Source organism: Entelurus aequoreus, linkage group LG23 (genome assembly GCF_033978785.1).
Source record: "Entelurus aequoreus isolate RoL-2023_Sb linkage group LG23, RoL_Eaeq_v1.1, whole genome shotgun sequence".
Classification (NCBI taxonomy): Eukaryota; Metazoa; Chordata; class Actinopteri; order Syngnathiformes; family Syngnathidae; genus Entelurus; species Entelurus aequoreus.
In genome coordinates, this window is record NC_084753.1 from 28,983,065 (window position 1) to 29,003,499 (window position 20,435).

At 36.2% G+C, this 20,435-nt stretch overlaps 1 protein-coding gene across 1 annotated transcript in view; it reads left to right on the forward strand.

Moving 5' to 3' along the window:
- The first annotated feature begins 13,097 nt into the window (after positions 1-13,097).
- Positions 13,098-20,435, forward strand: part of laptm4a (lysosomal protein transmembrane 4 alpha) — a 40,838-nt gene continuing 33,500 nt past the window's right edge. Inside the window, exon 1 of the mRNA XM_062033980.1 lies at positions 13,098-13,326. Coding sequence (XP_061889964.1) covers positions 13,225-13,326 — 102 coding nt within the window. The 5' untranslated portion in view covers positions 13,098-13,224. The remainder of the gene's footprint in view (positions 13,327-20,435) is intronic.

A 20,435-nucleotide genomic window follows, 5' to 3' on the forward strand; every position in this document is an offset into this window, starting at 1 on the left:
AATGAGCCTGACCTCAGCCTTGATAATAATATTTGTGATGAACACATGCTTCAGGTGTATCCTGTTAAACAGTAAGTAGATATAATGACTGACTATGATTAAAATCAAGACTAAGATGACTAATTCAGTGGTGATATTTGAGTGGGCCCTGGGCCACTCTGGAGTAGAAAAGTTGGCTCCTGAGGTCAAAAATCCTAGGAAGCCCTGCACTAGTGTGAATAGTGTCAATAAAGATGTGCTACCCTGAAAATGAATCAATTGCTTTTGTAGTAGTTAGTTTCCATGCAATACCGCATTGACCAAAATCTGAGACGGTATTATTTCCCGAGAAGACAATCTGAAAAAGACATTGGATTGTACAAAACCCAAAAGCAGTGAAGTTGGCACGTTGTGTAAATGGTAAATAAAAACAGAATACAATGATTTGCAAATCCTTTTCAACTTATATTCAATTGAATAGACTGCAAAGACAAGATACTTAATGTTCGAACTGGAAAACGTTGTTATTTTTGGGAAATATTAGCTCATTTGGAATTTGATGCCTGCAACATGTTTCAAAAAAGCTGGCACAAGTGGCAAAAAAGACTGAAAAAGTTGAGGAATGCTCATCAAACACTTATTTGGAACATCCCACAGGTGAACAGGCTAATTGGGAACAGGTGGGTGCCATGATTGGGTATAAAAGCAGCTTCCATGAAATGCTCAGTCATTCACAAACAAGGATGGGGCGAGGGTCACCACTTTGTCAACAAATGTGTGAGCAAATTGTCCAACAGTTTAAGAACAACATTTCTCAACAAGCTATTGCAAGGAATTTAGGGATTTCACCATCTACAGTCCCTAATATCATCAAAAGGTTCAGAGAATTTGGAGAAATCACTGCACGTAAGCGATGATATTACGGACCTTCGATCTCTCAAAAAGCGACAACGGTGTGTAATGGATATCACCACATGGGCTCAGGAACACTTCAGAAAACCACTGTCAGTAACTTCAATTTGTCGCTACATCTGTAAGTGCAAGTTAAAACTCTACTGTGCAAAGCCAAAGCCATTTATCAACAACACCCAGAAACGCTGCCGGCTTCGCTGGGCCTGAGCTTATCTAAGATGGACTAATGCAAAGTGGAAAAGTGTTCTGTGGTCTGACGAGTCCACATTTCAAATTGTTTTTGGAAACTGTGGACGTCGTATCCTCCGGAACAAAGAGGAAAAGAACCATCCGGATTGTTATAGACACAAAGTGGAAAAGCCAGCATCTGTGATGGTATCGGGGTGTATTAGTGCCCAAGACATGGGTAACTTAAACATCTGTGAAGGCACCATTAATGCTGAAAGGTACATACAGGTTTTGGAGCAACATATGTTGCCATCCAAGCAACGTTATCATGGACGCCCCTGCTTATTTCAGCAAGACAATGCCAAGCCACGTGTTACAACTGCGTTGAAAAACTTAAGCTGTACATCAAGCAAGAATGGGAAAGAATTCCACCTGAAAATTTTCAAAAATTGGTCTCCTCAGTTCCCAAACGTTTACTGAGTGTTGTTAAAAGGAAAGGCCATGTAACACAGTGGTGAACATGCCCCTGTGACAACTTTTTTGAAGTGTGCTACTGCCATTAAATTCTAATTTAATGATTATTTGCAAAAAAAATTGTTCCTCAGTTCAAAAATTAAATATCTTGTCTTTGCAGTCTATTCAATTGAATATAAGTTGAAAAGGATTTGCAAATCATTGTATTCTGTTTTTATTTACCATTTACACAACGTGCCAACTTCACTGGTTTTGGGTTTTGTACTCTCACTGCAATGGCCGTCTTTTAATTAAATTTGAGCCGGTAGAAATAGGATAATATATAAATAACTATATATTGTTTTGGTCACGCAGCATACATTATTTTGTCATGTTCTTTCTGCACTTTCTACAAAATATAACCTGCCAGCTATAACTATAACCTTCTACCCAAGAACGTACAACAATTCTTCCCTGCAAAAGAGGAGAAATACAACCTCAGAGAAATGTCATTAAAAACATTTGTATGCACGTACAACACTTAAAACCTTTTAGTATATCGTAAGCAAAATTAAATGATGGATTAAGTAGAGAAATCAAACTTGAATAACAAAACATGATCCAACTTAATGAACTTACTGATAATCGTGTTCATCTCATTATATGTAATACAACTTACTTCACTATTTATTATTTATTTTTTAATGTTAATATTTGCGGAGTATATTGTAAATATATTGAGAACAGGAAGTGAACAAAAGTGTTCGCAATTGCTATGTTAATGGGATAACTGATAGGATCAAATAAGCTCTGCTTCTTCCCACTCCTTTTCAAACATGTTGAATAGAGCAACTGGAGATTGTGATGTATCATGTTGTAATTGTATGCATGTTTGAAGTAAACTCCAACCATAAACCTTAGTTTTATGCATATGTTTTTTTATTGCACCGCTTTTGGTCCAATAACAAAAATTAAATGAAATAAAGGCTAAAGGAAAAAATTTCTAAAAGAAAAAAAGAACAATTTTGTATTTTAAAATATTCATTTCCAAAACATGTCTTAATAAAAAATAAAAAAGGGGTCCGTCTTATATTTAGGGTCATCTTATATTAAGGGTCATCTTAAATTCGGGTCACTATAGTAAAAAAAAAAAAAAAAAAGTATTTCGATTGCCAAAATAATTGTATTTGAATCATATATAATAATAATGATATATAAATATAATGTCTATTTTCTGCTGGATCTACTCACTATTTTATGCTGCCCATTTTTTTTGCTGCAGCTGTTACATCCATCCATCCATTTTCTACCGCTTGTCCCTCTTGGGGTCGCGGGGGGTGCTGGAGCCTACCTCAGCTGCTTTACATATACTGTAATATTGTACATGGTCATTGGGATTTGTTATATATTGTATATATTATATAAAAATATAATATCATAATATAATAATACTAATTTTGGCTGTTCTTGAACTCACCATAGTGTGGACTGTAACACAACATTTTGTTTACTTGTAAAATATTCCAGTCCTTCTTTGTCTCATTTTGTCCACCAACAGTTTTATACTGTGCCTGAATGCACAAAGGTGCGCTTTGTTGATGTTATTGACTTGTTGGAGTGCTAATCAAGACTGCAAGATAATCAATGCTAACATGCTATTTAGGCTAGCTTTATGTACATATTGCATCATTATGCCTTTTGGTCCAAAAACAAAAATGAAATGAAATAAAGGCTAAAATACTCACCAGGTTTCTTTCATAAATTAGGAAAATTAAAGCATCAATTAAGTTAATAGTGATAAAGGAAAATAATGAAAAGTAGGATTTTTTTTGTAAAAGAAACATTTTTGTATTTTAAAATATTCATTTCCAAAACAAGTCTGTAATTTTGTACATGGTCATTGGGATTTGTTATATATTGTATATATTATATAAAAATATAATATAATATATCAGTATATGTTATATACTGTGTATATGTAATATACTGTATATATTATGTCCTCTATATATAATATGTAAACATTACATATGTGTTTATATTGCTACTATGGTACATTTTCAGTCTACTTTATACCTTTTTGTTTTTGTCCTCTTTTTGAGCCCTTGTGTGCATTATCCTTTCCATCCTTTGTAACTGAGCTACTGTGTGGAACAATTTCCCTTGTGGATCAATAAAGTTTATCTAAGTCTAAGTCCACCTGTCTAAATTTGCATTTGAAAATATGCAAGGGAAATTTCCTGTAATATAGGGGGAAATCAGGAATGTGTACCAAAACACAATGTGCCTGTAAAACAGTTTCCTCAATATTTTTTTTCATCTCACAGACTCTTTTAATTTTGTATAACATGTCAAAGATGGGGGAGAAAAGTAAATGTTTTTGTTGCAGCTGAGATAGGCTCCAGCACCCCCCGCGACCTCAAAAGGGACAAACGGTATAAAATGGATGGATGGATAGTATGTTTTTTTGTCTGGGGACAAACATGGCACAAACCTTCCCAATTGTTAGAAAGCCCACTGTTTAATACGTTTGTGTGTATGCTTCACTGTCTGTTTTGTCCTACTAATTTTGGCGGTTCTTGAACTCACCTTAGTGTGGACTGTGACACAACAGTTTGTTTACATGTTAAAATCTCAAATCTCATTTTGTCCACCAAAAGTTGTATACTTTGCCTGAATGCACAAAGGTGCGCTTTGTTAATATTATTGACTTGTGTGGAGTGCTAATCAGGCATATTTGTGACGCAACAGTTTGTTTACATGTAAATTCTCAAATCTCATTTTGTCCACCAAAAGTTGTATACTGTGCCTGAATGCACAAAGGTGCGCTTTGTGGATGTTATTGACTTGTGTGGAGTGCTAATCAGGCATATTTGGTCAGTGCATGACTGCAAGCTAATCAATGCTAGCATGCTATTTAGGCTAGCTGTATGTGCATATTGCATCATTATGCCTCATTTGTAGGTGTATTAGAGCTCGTTTAATATCCTTTACGTTTATCCTCTTTGTATATAATTTAGTTTTGCATATCTCATGACACATTATCTGTATGTAATATTGGCTGCATTTCAGTTGTTTGTGTGCCATGTTGTTCCAGACCACAGCAAACATTACCGAGCTTGCCAAAGATTGTAATAAATCTATTAAACGAAGACAGCCTTGGACACACACATCTATACCTTTTGGCCATTAATTTACAGGCGTTCTCTCACCCGAGTAGCCTCTGATTTACTAATGGTTTCTGATGTTGCAAAAATGTGTAGAATAAATATCACATTTCAACATTTCTGTCAACAAAGATTTGCTTTAGCCTGAACAGTCTTTTTGATAGTAGGCTATTACTGCTAATATGGACACTTACATCATGTGTTGCCTTCATTATAACACTTATATAGCTTTTCATTTTTTGCGGCTCCAGACAGATTAGTTTTTTGTACTTTTGGTCCAATATGGCTCTTTCAACGTTTTGGGTTGCCGACCCCTGCGCTAAGGGAAATAGACTGGACCTTGTTTTGGGACATTGATTGTGTTGTTTTGGAGGATCTGCCCATCACTTATCAAAAGTGCATTATTTTTAACTTCCCTGTCATTTTGGATTGTTCAGCCAGTAAGCTTACAGAACTCTGGCGTATGTTAAACGACGTCTCTTAAGAGAAATTCTCTACACTGCAAAAAGTCAGTGTTCAAAAACAAGAAAAAAAAATTAAATAAAATGAGGGGTATTTTATTTGAACTAAGCAAAATTATCTGCCAATAGAACAAGAAAATTCGGCTTGTCGAGACTTTCCAAAACAAGTCAAATTAGCTAACCTCAATGAACCCCAAAATACCTTAAAATAAGTATATTCTCACTAATAAAAAGTGCACTTTCCTTGGTAGAAAAACAAATTAGACCTTTTTGCTCAATATGTTGGAAAATATTTTTAAATGAAGTAAATGCTAGTGCCATTATCTTGACATAATGATATGCGCTCTGCATCATGATTTTTTTTTCCTGCTTGAAGTAAGAAATTATTATTATTATAGAGGTTTATTTGAAATAGGGACAGATACAAAAACATAGACATCTGAAACAGTTATCCGATGTATGCATCATAGTGTTTGTAGCCAAAGCTAATTTACAACACTTGTCCCCAACAACAACAACAACACAGATCCAACATCATTAAAATAGTAAAATAAAAAATAGAATGAGTCGATAATAATGACAATAGTTGATTACTTTAAAAAAGTAGTTTTATACTTGTGAGTGTTGATGACACAGCTTTGCAACAGTTGATATTCTAGTTTCAAGCATGTTTTCAATCAATCAATCAATCAATGTTTATTTATATAGCCCTAAATCACTAGTGTCTCAAAGGGCTGTACAAGCCACAACGACATCCTCGGTGTCGAGTGGGTCTGACATACTCAAAATAGGTCATCAAATCTCAGCTACAAGCTGTAATATCTTACTGAGATCATTTAGGACCAAAACCCTTAAAACAAGTAAAACACTCTAACATAAAATCTGCTTAGTGAGAAGAATTAACTTATCAGACAGAAAATAAGCAAATATCACCCTTATTTGAGATATTTAATCTTACTTAGATTTCAGTTTTTGCAGTGTGGACAATTTCGGATATCGGCAAAAAAGCCATTATCAGACATCTATAAAAAATATATATGATTAATAATGATCCATCCAGCGGGGCATCACAACAAAATTAGACATAATAAAACTTAATTCCACGACTGTATATATCGGTATCGGTTGATATCGGAATCGGTAATTAAGAGTTGCACTGCAAAAAGTCAGTGTTCAAAAACAAGAAAAAAAAATACAAAAATGAGGGGTATTTTATTTGAACTAAGCAAAATTATCTGCCAAAGAACAAGAAAATTCGGCTGGTCAAGACTTTCCAAAACAAGTAAAATTAGTTAACCTCAATGAACCCCAAAATCCCTTAAAATAAGTATATTCTCACTAATAACAAGTACACTTTTCTTGGTAGAGAAAAAAAAAGAGACCTTTTTGCTCAATATGTTGAAAAATATTCTTAAATGAAGTAAATGCTAGTGCCATTATCTTGACATGATGATATGTGCTCTGCATCATGATTTTTTATTTCATGCTTGAAGTAAGAAATTATTATTATTATAGAGGTTTATTTGAAATAGGGACAGATAAAAAAAACATAGACATCTGAAACAGTTATCCGATGTATGCATCATAGTGTTTGTAGCCAAAGCTCATTTACAACACTTGTCCCCAATAACAACAACAACAACAACAACACAGATCCAACATCATTAAAATAGGAAAATAAAAAATAGAATGAGTCGATAATAATGATAATAGTTGATTACTTTAAAAAAGTAGTTTTATACTTGTGAGTGTTGATGACACAGCTTTGCAACAGTTGATATTCTAGTTTCAAGCATGTTTTACTCAATATAGGTCATCAAATCTCAGCAACAAGCTGTAATATCTTACTGAGATCATTTAGGACCAAAACAAGTAAAACACTCTAACAGAAAATCTGCTAAGTGAGAAGAATTATCTTATCAGACAGAAAATAAGCAAATATCACCCTTATTTGAGATATTTCATCTTACTTAGATTTCAGTTTTTGCAGTGTGCTGCTTTTGTTGGGTGGTGCAGCCTTACAGCATTGATGTTGATTACTTAAGTTTTAGCTTTCACTTCCCACTGCTCTGTCATTCTTGATGAGATTGCTCCTTTTTAAGTCTCGTAAAATTCCAGCTGTGAATCCCAGTCCCTGGTTAAGTGACGATAATCGTTGCTTTCGGCGCAAATAGCTTGTGAAAGTCAACAAAACTTTTTATCCATGGCCTCCATCTAAAAGAACTGTTAGTTGAATAAATTCTATGGTTAAGGTGTCCAGAGCCTCTTATTTTGCTAATATTATCACCTCCAATAAAATAAATCCAAGGGTTATTTTCGACACCATAAACTACATTACTGGCGCACAACCACCGGTTCCACCCACGTACTCTTGATAAGGACTGCAGTATTTATTTTTTGCCAGTGTCCATCTTTGCCCTTCCTACTTCTCCCCAACAACAGCCATGTTTCCATCGTTTCTCACTTGTTTCCTTACAAGACTTAGCAGAGCTTATGTGTGCAATGAAGATCACCCTGCCCACAACTTGGTTAAAAAAAACTTTTTTTTTTTAGCACCATTGGTCCATCCCTGCTCTCCATAAATACAAAACCCAAAACCAGTGAAGTTGGCACTTTGTGTATTTCGTAAATAAAAACAGAATACAATGATTTGCAAATCCTTTTCAACTTATATTCAATTGAATAGACATTTTAATGTTCACACTGAGAAAGGTAATTTTTTTTTGCAAATAATCATTAACTTAGAATTTAATGGCAGCAACACATTGCAAAAAAGTTGGCTGTTGTAACACGTGGCTTGGCATTGTCTTGCTGAAATAAGCAGGGGCGTCCATGATAACGTTGCTTGGATGGCAACATATGTTGCTCCAAAACCTGTATGTACCTTTCAGCATTAATGGTGCCTTCACAGATGTGTAAGTTACCCATGTCTTGGGCACTAATACACCCCCATACCATCACAGATGCTGGCTTTTCAACTTTGCGCCTATACCAATCCAGACAATTATTTTCCTCTTTGTTCCAGAGGACACAACGTCCACAGTTTCCAAAAAAAAAATTGAAATGTGGACTCGTCAGACCACAGAACACTTTTCCACTTTGCATCAGTCCATCTTAGATGAGCTCGGGCCCAGCGAAGCCGGCGGCCTTTCTGGGTGTTGTTGATAAATGGCTATCGCTTTGCATAGTAGAGTTTTAACTTGCACTTACAGATGTAGCGACGAACTGTAGTTACTGACAGTGGTTTTCTGAAGTGTTCCTGAGCCCATGTGGTGATATCCTTTACACACTGATGTCGGTTTTTGATGCAGTACCGCCTGAGGGATCGAAAGTCACGGGCTTAGCTGCTTACGTGCAGTGATTTCTCCAGATTCTCTGAACCTTTTGATGATATTACGGACCGTAGATGTTGAAATCTCTAAATTCCTTGCAATAGCTGGTTGAGAAATGTTCTTAAACTGTTGGACAATTTGCTCGCACATTTGTTGACAAAGTGGTGACCCTCGCCCCGTCCTTGTTTGTGAATGACTGAGCATTTCATGGAAGCTGCTTTTATACCCAATCATGGCACCCACCTGTTCCCAATTAGCCTGTTCACCTGTGGGATGTTCCAAATAAGTGTTTGATGAGCATTCCTCAACTTTCTCAGTCTTTTTTGCCACTTGTGCCAGCTTTTTTGAAACATGTTGCAGGCATCAAATTCCAAATGAGGTAATATTTTCAAAAAATAACAAATTTTTAAATTTTTCCAGTTCGAACGTTAAGTATCTTGTCTTTGCAGTGTATGTGTGATAATATTATATCCATTGCATAATTAAAGTTAAAGTACCAATGATTGTCACACACACACACTCGGTGTGGCGAAATTATTCCCTGCATTTGACCCATCACCCTTGATCACCCCCTGAGAGGTGAGGGGAGCAGTGAGCAGCAGCGGTGGCTGCGCCCGGGAATCATTTTTGGTGATTTAACCCCCAATTCCAACCCTTGATGCTGAGTGCCAAGCAGGGAGGTAATGGCTCCCATTTTTATAGTCTTTGGTATGACTCGATATTATCTAAGATATTAGATGATATTAAGGTTGAAGAGATATGCAATTGCATGCATTACGTGTATTTTTTTCCGGCAAAAATGGAAAGAATGAATACATTTTACTTTATTGACGCGTGATGTTTATAAGCTTTCGCAGGCAAAAAAAATGTATACAATGCCGAACAACTTGTGTTTAAATTCAGAGAAAACAAACTAAGAATCCACACACTACAAAAACTGAAATCTAAGTAAGATTAAATATCTCAAATAAGGGTGATATTTGCTCATTTTCTGTCTGATAAGATAATTCTTCTCACTAAGCAGATTTTATGTTAGAGTGTTTTACTTGTTTTATGTGTTTTGGTCCTAAATGATCTCAGTAAGATATTACAGCTTGTTGCTGAGATTTGATGACCTATATTGAGTAAAACATGCTTGAAACTAGAATATCAACTGTGTCGTCAACACTCACAAGTATAAAACTACTTTTTTAAAGTAATCATTTCTTATATCAAGCATGAAAAAAAAAAATCATGACTTTGACACAAATGTGTCTCATAATTAAAACAGATGACAGCCAAATGGACTTTGCTGTTTTATTTTCAATGAAACAATAGAAAACACATACTCATATAGTGCAGTTGTTATTAGTATAGGATAGGACTTTATTGTCATTGCACAAGTACAACGAAACTATGTTTTCAGCACAAACCCGTTCACGATCAGACAAACAAACAGTGTACAGGGTTACAGGACAGGAACGCTGATGGGTCGCCAAAGACGCCACGTAAAAGATAAGAAAAAGGTAAAACGCTGGGGAAGAAGATGAGTAAAAAAATACAATCTAGACTGGGCTCCTAAAGGGGCCTAGTCTGGACTGGGGGAAAACCTCCATGCAATGCACACATAAACACGTTACATTTAATCACGACAACTCGCAACAGAGGGGCGGGGAGTTGGGGCCCTGGAGGTCGACTGCTGCTATGAAGCGCTGCCAGCCATCCATCACCCCGAAGGGGAAACAAGCGGTGGTGAAGGCGTGTGTGTGGGGGGGAGGGTGTGTGTGTGTGTGTGTATGTGCCCTCTGTCTTGGGTGTGATGATGTAATGTTCATAGACTGGGGCCGTTCTGCATGCAAGCAAAAGTTCGACTCCAGGTGTCGTTGAGGAGGGAGGGAGGTCAAAAGCGTCCATCATTGAGGTGTCCTCGCGGGTGTTGTCAGAACAGCCTGTTCCTGTTGTTGGAGCGTCAATAGTGAGAATTAGAGATGTTAAATGCTTTAGAATGTAATATCGAAAATTATCGGTATCGGTTTTTTTATTATCGGTATGGTTTTTATTTGTATTTTTTATTTTATTTTATTTTTTATTAAATCAACATAAAAAACACAAGATACACTTACAATTAGTGCACCAACCCAAAAAACCTCCCTCCCCCATTTACACTCATTCACACAAAAGGGTTGTTTCTTTCTGTTATTAATATTCTGGTTCCTACATTATATATCAATACAGTCTACAAGGGATACAGTCCGTAAGCACACATGATTGTGCGTGCTGCTGGTCCACTAATAGTACTAACCTTTAACAGTTCATTTGACTAATTTTCATTAATTACTAGTTTTATATGTAACTGTTTTTATATTGTTTTACTTTCGTTTTTATACAAGAAAATGTTTTTAATTTATTTATCTTATTTTATTTTATTATTATTTTTAAAAAGGACCTCATCTTCACCATACCTGGTTGCCTGAATTAGGCATAATAATGTGTTAATTCCACGATTCTATACATCGGTATCGGTTGATATCGGTATGGGTAATTAAAGAGTTGGACAATATCGGAATATCGGATATTGGCAAAAAGCCATTATCGGACATCCCTAGTGAGAAGATACTTATTTTAAGGTATTTTTGGGTTCATTGAGGTTAGCTAATTTTACTTGTTTTGGAAAGTCTTGACATGCCAAATGTTCTTGTTCTATTGGCAGATAATTTTGCTTGGTTCAAATACAATACCCCTAATTTTTTATTTTTTTTTCTTGTTTTTGAACACTGACTTTTTGCAGTGCAAAAGAAAGGTTTTTTTTACACATCTAATCATAGTTAGCATTTATTTAAAGTCACTTCTTACACTGCAAAAAGTCAGTGTTCAAAAACAAGAAAAAATTAGGGGTATTTTATTTGAACTAAGCAAAATTATCTGCCAATAGAAGAAGAAAATTTGGCTGGTCAAGACTTTCCAGAACAAGTAAAATTAGCTAACCTCAATGAACCCAAAAATACCTTAAAATAAGTATATTCTCACTAATAACAATTGCACTTTTCTTGGTAGAAAAAAAGAGACCTTTTTGCTCAATATGTTGAAAAATATTCTTAAATGAAGTAAATGCTAGTGCCATTATCTTGACATAATGATATGCGCTCGGCATCATGATTTTTTTTTTCCTGCTTGAAGTAAGAAATGATTACTTTAAAAAAGTAGTTTTATACTTGTGAGTGTTGATGACACAGCTTTGCAACAGTTGATATTCTAGTTTCAAGCATGTTTTACTCAATATAGGTCATCAAATCTCAGCTACAAGCTGTAATATCTTACTGAGATCATTTAGGACAGGGTTGTCCAAACTTTTTCTACTGAGGGCCGCATACGAAAAAATTAAAGCCTGCGGGGGCCATTTTGATAGTTTTCATTTTCAAATCATAACAAAATATATGGATTTTTTTTTTTTTTTTTTACCTTTAGGGCTCCCGGGGACCATAAAGTGTCTAAGTCATTAAAATGTTAAAAACAAGTCAAATTATTTTTTTATTTTTTTTATTTAACGCTTACAGTAAATCTCTACAGTATAACAACTTCAGGTTGATATGAAATTTAAAAAAACAAAAAGGTTTTATGCCTTTTCTGTCAAGACAACTTTGTTTTTTTTATAATAAAACTGAAATATGCAGTATTTCCCCCACTGCCCAAAACATTCAGAAAGCAATGTTTGATGTGAAGTAATTAGAGCCTTAAAAACATAAATAATGCAAGACACCATTGATATTAATTCATTGTTATTTTTGAGTAATCACAGTGAAAAGATAAATAAAATCCCATTAAATATATTTAGGATACAAAAGGTGCCCCACTCAAAGTGATACATTTGTATTAGTTTTTTTTTACTTTCAACACTTAAAATACGAGATCAACTTCAGATATATCTGTCCATTTTACGCTTGAACTATTATTTTGTTTGTTTTATGCTCTTTTGTCAAAGAAAACGTTGATGTTTTTGTGTGGCAACCACACAATATATGCAATATTTTCCACATAAAACATTTTAAAGTGAAATATTTGAAATAATTGGAGCCTTGAATAGGTCAATAATTCATTATAACATTGATTTTTTTAAATTTTTTTAAGCAATGGCAAAAAAAAGAAAAATAAAGATAGACAAAAGAAAAAAAGCCGCCTGCATGGCAGCTTTGTGTCAACATTGCAACTTTTTCTAGTTAGATTTCACCTCATTCCATTTTTTTGAATGTTTATTTTTTATTTTTGCAATATCATTTCCAGAATGTGTGGCGGGCCGGTAAACAATTAGCTTCGGGCCGCAAATGGCCCCCGGGCTGCACTTTGGACACCCTTGATTTAGGACCAAAACCCTTAAAACAAGTAAAACACTCTAACATAAAATCTGCTTAGTGAGAAGAATTATCTTATCAGACAGAAAATAAGCAAATATCACCCTTATTTGAGATATTTCATCTTATTTAGATTTCAGTTGTTGCAGTGTATCTCTCCCACAATGTTATTTCTCTCTCTTATAGCGTCATTGCAATAATTATGCAAATATACCAATGACGTCATATAGCAACTTTTAGGACAGCCAATCGCTGCGATCCTTACTGAGGAGTCGGCCACCCTGGCCTGCGCACATTACGTCACGCCTCCTTGTGTTTATCGAGACGTGGAGTGCGGGGCGGCAGGAAGGTGTTTCTCCCTCGGTGTTTTGATTTTGTACAACATTTCTCACTCTTTTTGTCGTCTCTCTACTTTTTTGTGGAGGGCATGCAGGATTTTATGGTGGGGCAATGCAAACTATACAGCACCAGATGCTGTGGATGTTGCCACGTCCGGACGGGGACTATAATCCTTGGAACATGGTACATGGTACGTATTATGGTGTCGCATTATCATATATTATGTTCGGCTGTCACCAAAAAACGAAAATAACATCCACTTGACTATGCCCGGCGAGTTATGTCATTTCTTCAATGATAAGCACATAAACAGTCGGTGAACGTCGCGTTAGCCGCGGTCGTTCATTTTAGCATGCTAGCTAACGTTAGCATCATAGCTAGTCAGCTCACCATAAATAATCACATTTTTTATTTATTTTTGGCTTTTTTTCACGCACAGGCAAGTTGCCACGCTAGGTGCTTTACACCAGTAAAAATAAAAAAATAAATAAACATGCAGAACTGTAATGAGAATAACAAAACATGGCTGATTGATAACAATAATCATTGTTTAACTTGTACTGTTTTCATAATTATGGGCCTGCTGCAGTGCGAGCAGCCCATATTATTATTATTATTTTTATTATTATTATTATTGCTCATACTTCAACTTGTATTATTATAGTTGAGCACGTTTCTCCTACGATTTAAAGGCATACTTGCCAACCTTGAGACCTCCAATATCGGGAGGGGGGCGTGGCTAAGGGCGTGGTTAAGAGGAGAGTATATTTACAGCTAGAATTCACCAAATCAAGTATTTCATATATATATATATAATATATATATATGTATGAAATACTTGACTTTCAGTGAATTCTAGCTATTAATATATATATATATATTTATTTTTTTATATATTTTATTATACATATAAATAAAAGACATACTTGAATTTCAGTGTTCTTCAGGCTATCCAGTAGGTGGCAGTATTGTCCTTTTTAAGAGTGTCACAACATTGCTGTTTATGGCAGACGAACTGCTTTACGGTAGACTAAACGTGACTGCTGTTGTTGTGTGTTGTTACCGCGCTGGGAGGACGTTAATGAAACTGCCTAACAATAAACCCACATAAGAAACCAAGAACTCTCTCTCCTTGTTGTGCACTCTACTCTCTAAAAGCCGTAGATGTTATGACTTCATTGGGCAGGCAAGCTGCTGGGAAAGCGGACGTGAGAACGGCTGTCCCCACTCAGGTCCGCATTGAGCTGGAGGGGGCGTGGCCTCCAGCTCCGGCTGAATACCGGGAGTTTGTCGGGAGAAAATCTCTACCGGGAGGTTGTCGGGAGAGGCGCTGAATACCGGGATTCTCCCGCTAAAAACGGGAGGGTTGGCAAGTATGTTTAAAGGCAGACTGAAATGAATTTTTTTTATTTAAACGGGGATAGCAAATCCATTCTATGTGTCATACTTGATCATTTCGCGATATTGCCATATTTTTGCTGAAAGGATTTAGTAGAGAACAACGACGATAAAGTTCGCAACTTTTGGTCGCTGATTAAAAAAAAGCCTTGCCTATACCGGAAGTAGCGTGACGTCACAGGAGGTAGGATTCCTCACAATTCCCCGTTGTTTACAATGGAGCGAGAGAGATTCGGACCGAGAAAGCGACGATTACCCCATTAATTTGAGCGAGGATGAAAGATTCGTGGATGAGGAACGTTAGAGTGAAGAACTAGAGAGGCAGTGCAGGGTGTATCTTTTTTCGCTCTGACCGTAACTTAGGTACAAGGTCTCATTGGATTCCACACACTCCATCCATCCATCCATCCATTTTCTACCGCTTATTCCCTTCGGGGTCGCGGGGGGCGCTGGAGCCTATCTCAGCTACAATCGGGCGGAAGGCGGGGTACACCCTGGACAAGTTGCCACCTCATCGCAGGGCCAACACAGATAGACAGACAACATTCACACTCTAGGGACAATTTAGTGTTGCCAATCAACCTATCCCCAGGTGCATGTCTTTGGAGGTGGGAGGAAGCCGGAGTACCCGGAGGGAACCCACGCAGTCACGGGGAGAACATGCAAACTCCACACAGAAAGATCCCGAGGCCGGGATTGAACTCACGACTACTAAGGACCTTCGTATTGTGAGGCAGACGCACTAACCCCTCTGCCACCGCGCTGCTCTTCCACACACTCTCCTTTTTCTATTGTGGATCACGGATTTGTATTTTAAACCACCTCGGATACTATATCCTCTTGAAAATGAGAGTCGAGCACGCAAAATGGACATTCACAGTGACTTTTATCTCCACGACAATACATCGGCGAAGCTCTTTAGCTACTGAGCTAACATGATAGCATCTGGCTCAAATGCAGATAGAAACAAAATAAATAAACCCCTGACTGGAAGGATAGACAGAAGATCAACAATACTATTAAACCATGGACATGTAAATACACGGTTAATAATTCTCACCCTGGCAAAGCTTAACAATGCTGTTGCTAACGACGCTGAAGCTAACTTAGCAACCGGACCTCACAGAGCTATGATAAAAACATTAGCTATCCACCTACGCCAGCCAGCCCTCATCTGCTCATCAACACCCGTGCTCACCTGCGTTCCAGCGATCGACGGCGCAACGAAGGACTTCACCCGATCATCCGTGCGGTTGGCGGCTAGCATCGACTAGGCGTCTGCTATCCAAGTAAGTACTCCTTGTTGTGTTGCTACAGCCAGCTGCTAATACACCGATCCTACCTACAACTTTCTTCTTTGCAATCTCCATTGTTAATTAAACAAATTGCAAAAGATTCACCAACACAGATGTCCAGAATACTGTGGAATTGTTCGATGAAAACATAGTAGTTTGTATGGTGACACATTGGGTACGAATACTTCCGTTGCCGTCGTGACGTCACGTGCATACGTCATATCCAAAGGAGTTTTTCAACCGGAAGTTTAGCGGGAAATTTAAAATTGCACTTTATAAGTTAACCCGGCCGTATTGGCATGTGTTGCAATGTTAAGATTTCATCATTGATGTATAAACTATCAGATTGCGTGGTCGGTAGTAGTGGCTTTCAGTAGGCCTTTAATACGAGACGGATTGACCAACGGACCCCCACATATGTTATACCATCGGAAGGGTCTCAGTCGCGCCTACGGCATACTTGCCAACCTCTATGGACATGTCAGTTTGTGTTTTCTTTTATACATATGTGTACAGCTCCACTAATGGACATTGGAGTGTTACTTTCAAAGGCAAAATTAAAGTATTGCTAGAAACATAATTTTATATGGGACTTTATTGTATTACAAACCCCGTTTCCATATGAGCTGGGAAATTGTGTTAGATGTAAATATAAACGGAATACAATGATTTGCCAATCATTTTCATATTCAGTTGAATATGCTACAAAGACAACATATTTGATGTTCGAACTGATAAACTTTTTTTTTTTTTGTGCAAATAATCATTAACTTTAGAATTTGATGCCAGCAACACGTGACAAAGAAGTTGGGAAAGGTGGCAATAAATACTGATTAAGTTGAGGAATGCTCATCAAACACTTATTTGGAACATCCCACAGGTGAACAGGCTAATTGGGAACAGGTGGGTGCCATGATTGGGTATAAAAGTAGATTCCATGAAATGCTCAGTCATTCACAAACAAGGATGGGGCGAGGGTCACCACTTTGTCAACAAATGCGTGAGCAAATTGTTGAACAGTTTAAGAAAAACCTTTCTCAACCAGCTATTGCAAGGAATTTAGGGATTTCACCATCTACGTCCGTAATATCATCAAAGGGTTCAGAGAATCTGGAGAAATCACTGCACATAAGCAGCTAAGCCCGTGACCTTCCATCCCTCAGGCTGTACTGCATCAACAGGCGACATCAGTGTGTAAAAGATATCACCACATGGGCTCAGGAACACTTCAGAAACCCACTGTCAGTAACTACAGTTGGTCGCTACATCTGTGTGCATGTTAAAACTCTCCTATGCAAGGCGAAAACAGTTTATCAACAACACCCAGAAACGCCGTCGGCTTTGCTGGGCCTGAGCTCATGTAAAATGGACTGAAGCAAAGTGGAAAAGTGTTCTGTGGTCTGACGAGTCCACATTTCAAATTGTTTTTGGAAACTGTGGACGTCGTGTCCTACGGACCAAAGAGGAAAAGAACCATCCGGATTGTTATAGGCGCAAAGTTGAAAAGCCAGCATCTGTGATGGTATGGGGGTGTATTAGTGCCCAAGACATGGGTAACTTACACATCTGTGAAGGCACCATTAATGTTAAAAGGTACATACAGGTTTTGGAGCAACATATGTTGCCATCCAAGCAACGTTACCATGGACGCCCCTGCTTATTTCAGCAAGACAATGCCAAGCCACGTGTTACATCAACGTGGCTTCATAGTAAAAGAGTGCGGGTACTAGACTGGCCTGCCTGTAGTCCAGACCTGTCCCCCATTGAAAATGTGTGGCGCATTATGAAGCCTAAAATAGCACAACGGAGACCCCCGGACTGTTGAACAACTTAAGCTGTACATCAAGCAAGAATGGGAAAGAATTCCACCTGAGAAGCTTCAAAAATGTGTCTCCTCAGTTCCCAAACGTTTACTGAGTGTTGTTAAAAGGAAAGGCCATGTAACACAGTGGTGAACATGCCCTTTCCCAACTACTTTGGCACATGTTGCAGCCATGAAATTCTAAGTTAATTATTATTTGCAAAAAAAAATAAAGTTTGAGTTTGAACATCAAATATCTTGACTTTGTAGTGCATTCAATTGAATATGGGTTGAAAAGGATTTGCAAATTATTGTATTCCGTTTATATTTACATCTAACACAATTTCCCAACTCATATGGAAACGGGGTTTGTATATGTATAGTACATGTTCCAAAAAGAAAAATGCATAAAACACCACCGGAATTAAAGATATTACAAGTCAAAGTGATGAAGCTTAGTGTTAAGCTCATGACTTGGTGTAACTGAACATTCTTTTTTTCTTTCTTTCTTTAGTTTATTTCGAACATGAACACACTTACATCTTAATACATCACACAATTTCATATCATTTCATTTTACATCATGCCCGAAAAGGAGTAGGAAGAAGCAAAGCTTATTTAATCCTACCCCTTTCCCACTTCAAAGCGTTTACAATGATATAGAATCATTTACTGACCTTTTTATATAATAAAATAACATCTATGAATTAGTATACACAACAGTTTTATAATATGTAATTAATTAATTCAGTCATTATTAACATACTGAGATGAAGAATATCTTATTTTTAATAAGGTTAGAAGTATTTCTCATAATTATTCTTCTTTGTACTTTGTAAGCACTATTATTTTGAACAACCTCTTAAACTTCTGTACTTAATCCATTCCATAATTTGATTCCACATACTGATATGACATTACCCTATAAGATGAAGGCAATTGCATTTTATTGATATTTGAAATGTATTCAATGTTTATAAATGAATATTTAAATATACTAAATGTAAAAAAGGGAATAAATATTCAAAATAAGATCATTAAATGAAATCTAGTTTGGTTACGCCATCGTGAGCGCAACACAAGGTTGTAAAAGTTTCAACTACAATTCTAAATAAGATGTCAAAAGCAAACTGAAATCAAATACACACAGCTTAAAGATTGATCAATACCTATTTAAATTTAGTAATACATAAATATGATGATTTATCAAAATATAAAAGAAATATACCTGAACAGAACGCTCATGATGGTTACACCAAAAAGTAACGCTATGAATCGCGTTTTTCCAAGTTTTTGGGGCATTTTTATGCTATTTCCAAGCATCTCCTTTTTATTATCGTTGATTTTAAATGGTCAAACTAATGCATATTATATATGCATGCCCTAGTAAACAAAAAAAAAGTCATATTTATTTTGATTCTTACATTTTGAAGTACATTTGTGCAGGTGGGTGCGAATGTACCCATTACCAGAGCTGTACACTTATATTTCATTTCATTTTTATTTATCTCCTTCATTGATGTGCATCTTTGATTGATAGATAATTATACCACAATTATTCAATTTTACATTTACACACCAATGTCTGAGAAGGAGCAGGATGAACAAAAATCGTATATTTTTTCCTGCCCCCTTCAACATAATACGTAGTCTTACTTAATAATATCATATAAACCAACAATTACATCCAAATATAACGAAAACAAAAAAAACACACAAAAAAACACAAGTGCAAAACTTCATGAAGCACAAACCGAACAAAAAAAAAAAAAAGTAATATACACCTCACGGGATGATACAAAACAAATACAAAACCAGGCAAAAAATAAGTAAAATAATAAATATAAAGCAAAATGTAAACACTTACGGCTGTCCATATGATCTTATTGTTCTGTCTTTATATATTTTTTTCAATTGGAATATATTGTTACAGTCTTTTATCTCACTGTAAAGAGAATTCCATAGTTTAACCCCCACCACTGACTTGTTTTAAAGTTGTCCTTGAATACTGATGTTGGAAATGACCTTTTCTTCTATGCTCTTCATTCTCACAAGTGATGACAAACATTTTTTGTAAATTTGCTGGTAATGTTTTACTTTTAGCCTTAAACATGACACATAATGTCTGTAACTTTACTAGCTCCTGTAATTTCAATAAACCCGAATTAATAAATAATATGTTAGTGTGTTCTAAGTAATCTACTTTATGAATAATCCTCATAGCTCTTTTCTGTAGTTGATACAATGCCTTTATGTTACTCTTGCAGTGTTTCCCACACATTCATTTGTTTGTGGCGGCCCGCCACGAAAGAATTACGTCCACCACAAATCAAAAAAAAAAAAAAAAAAAAAAAAAAAAAAAAATTTTTTTTTTTTTTTTTTTTTTTTTTTTTGTCCTGTCCAGCTTCTCAGGCAAATCATATAGTTGATGTAGATGCCCATATAGGCTGTTCAGATTTACTTTACAAAAGAGAAGTGTAGGATACTTCTCTTGTTGCCTTATTTGTATTTGACCACTACTGTTTTCTGTTTATTTGTTACTGACTGTGGCAGGACACCTCTGCCTCTGTTTCACTTTATGTTGCTGGTAAATAATATGGTTGTAGTAGTAGGCTAAAGTTAAATTATTTAGTATGCACTAATTAAAGGGGCAGAGCTTTAAGAGACATTTTAGCTTTTATATTTTATAAGATATATTTTTTGCAAGAACCACAATTAATAAATATATTTCAGTGAATAACTTATTGTTCAAATCTGTATATAAATATGTACATAAAGTGTTGTAATTATATTGTAAAATGGATG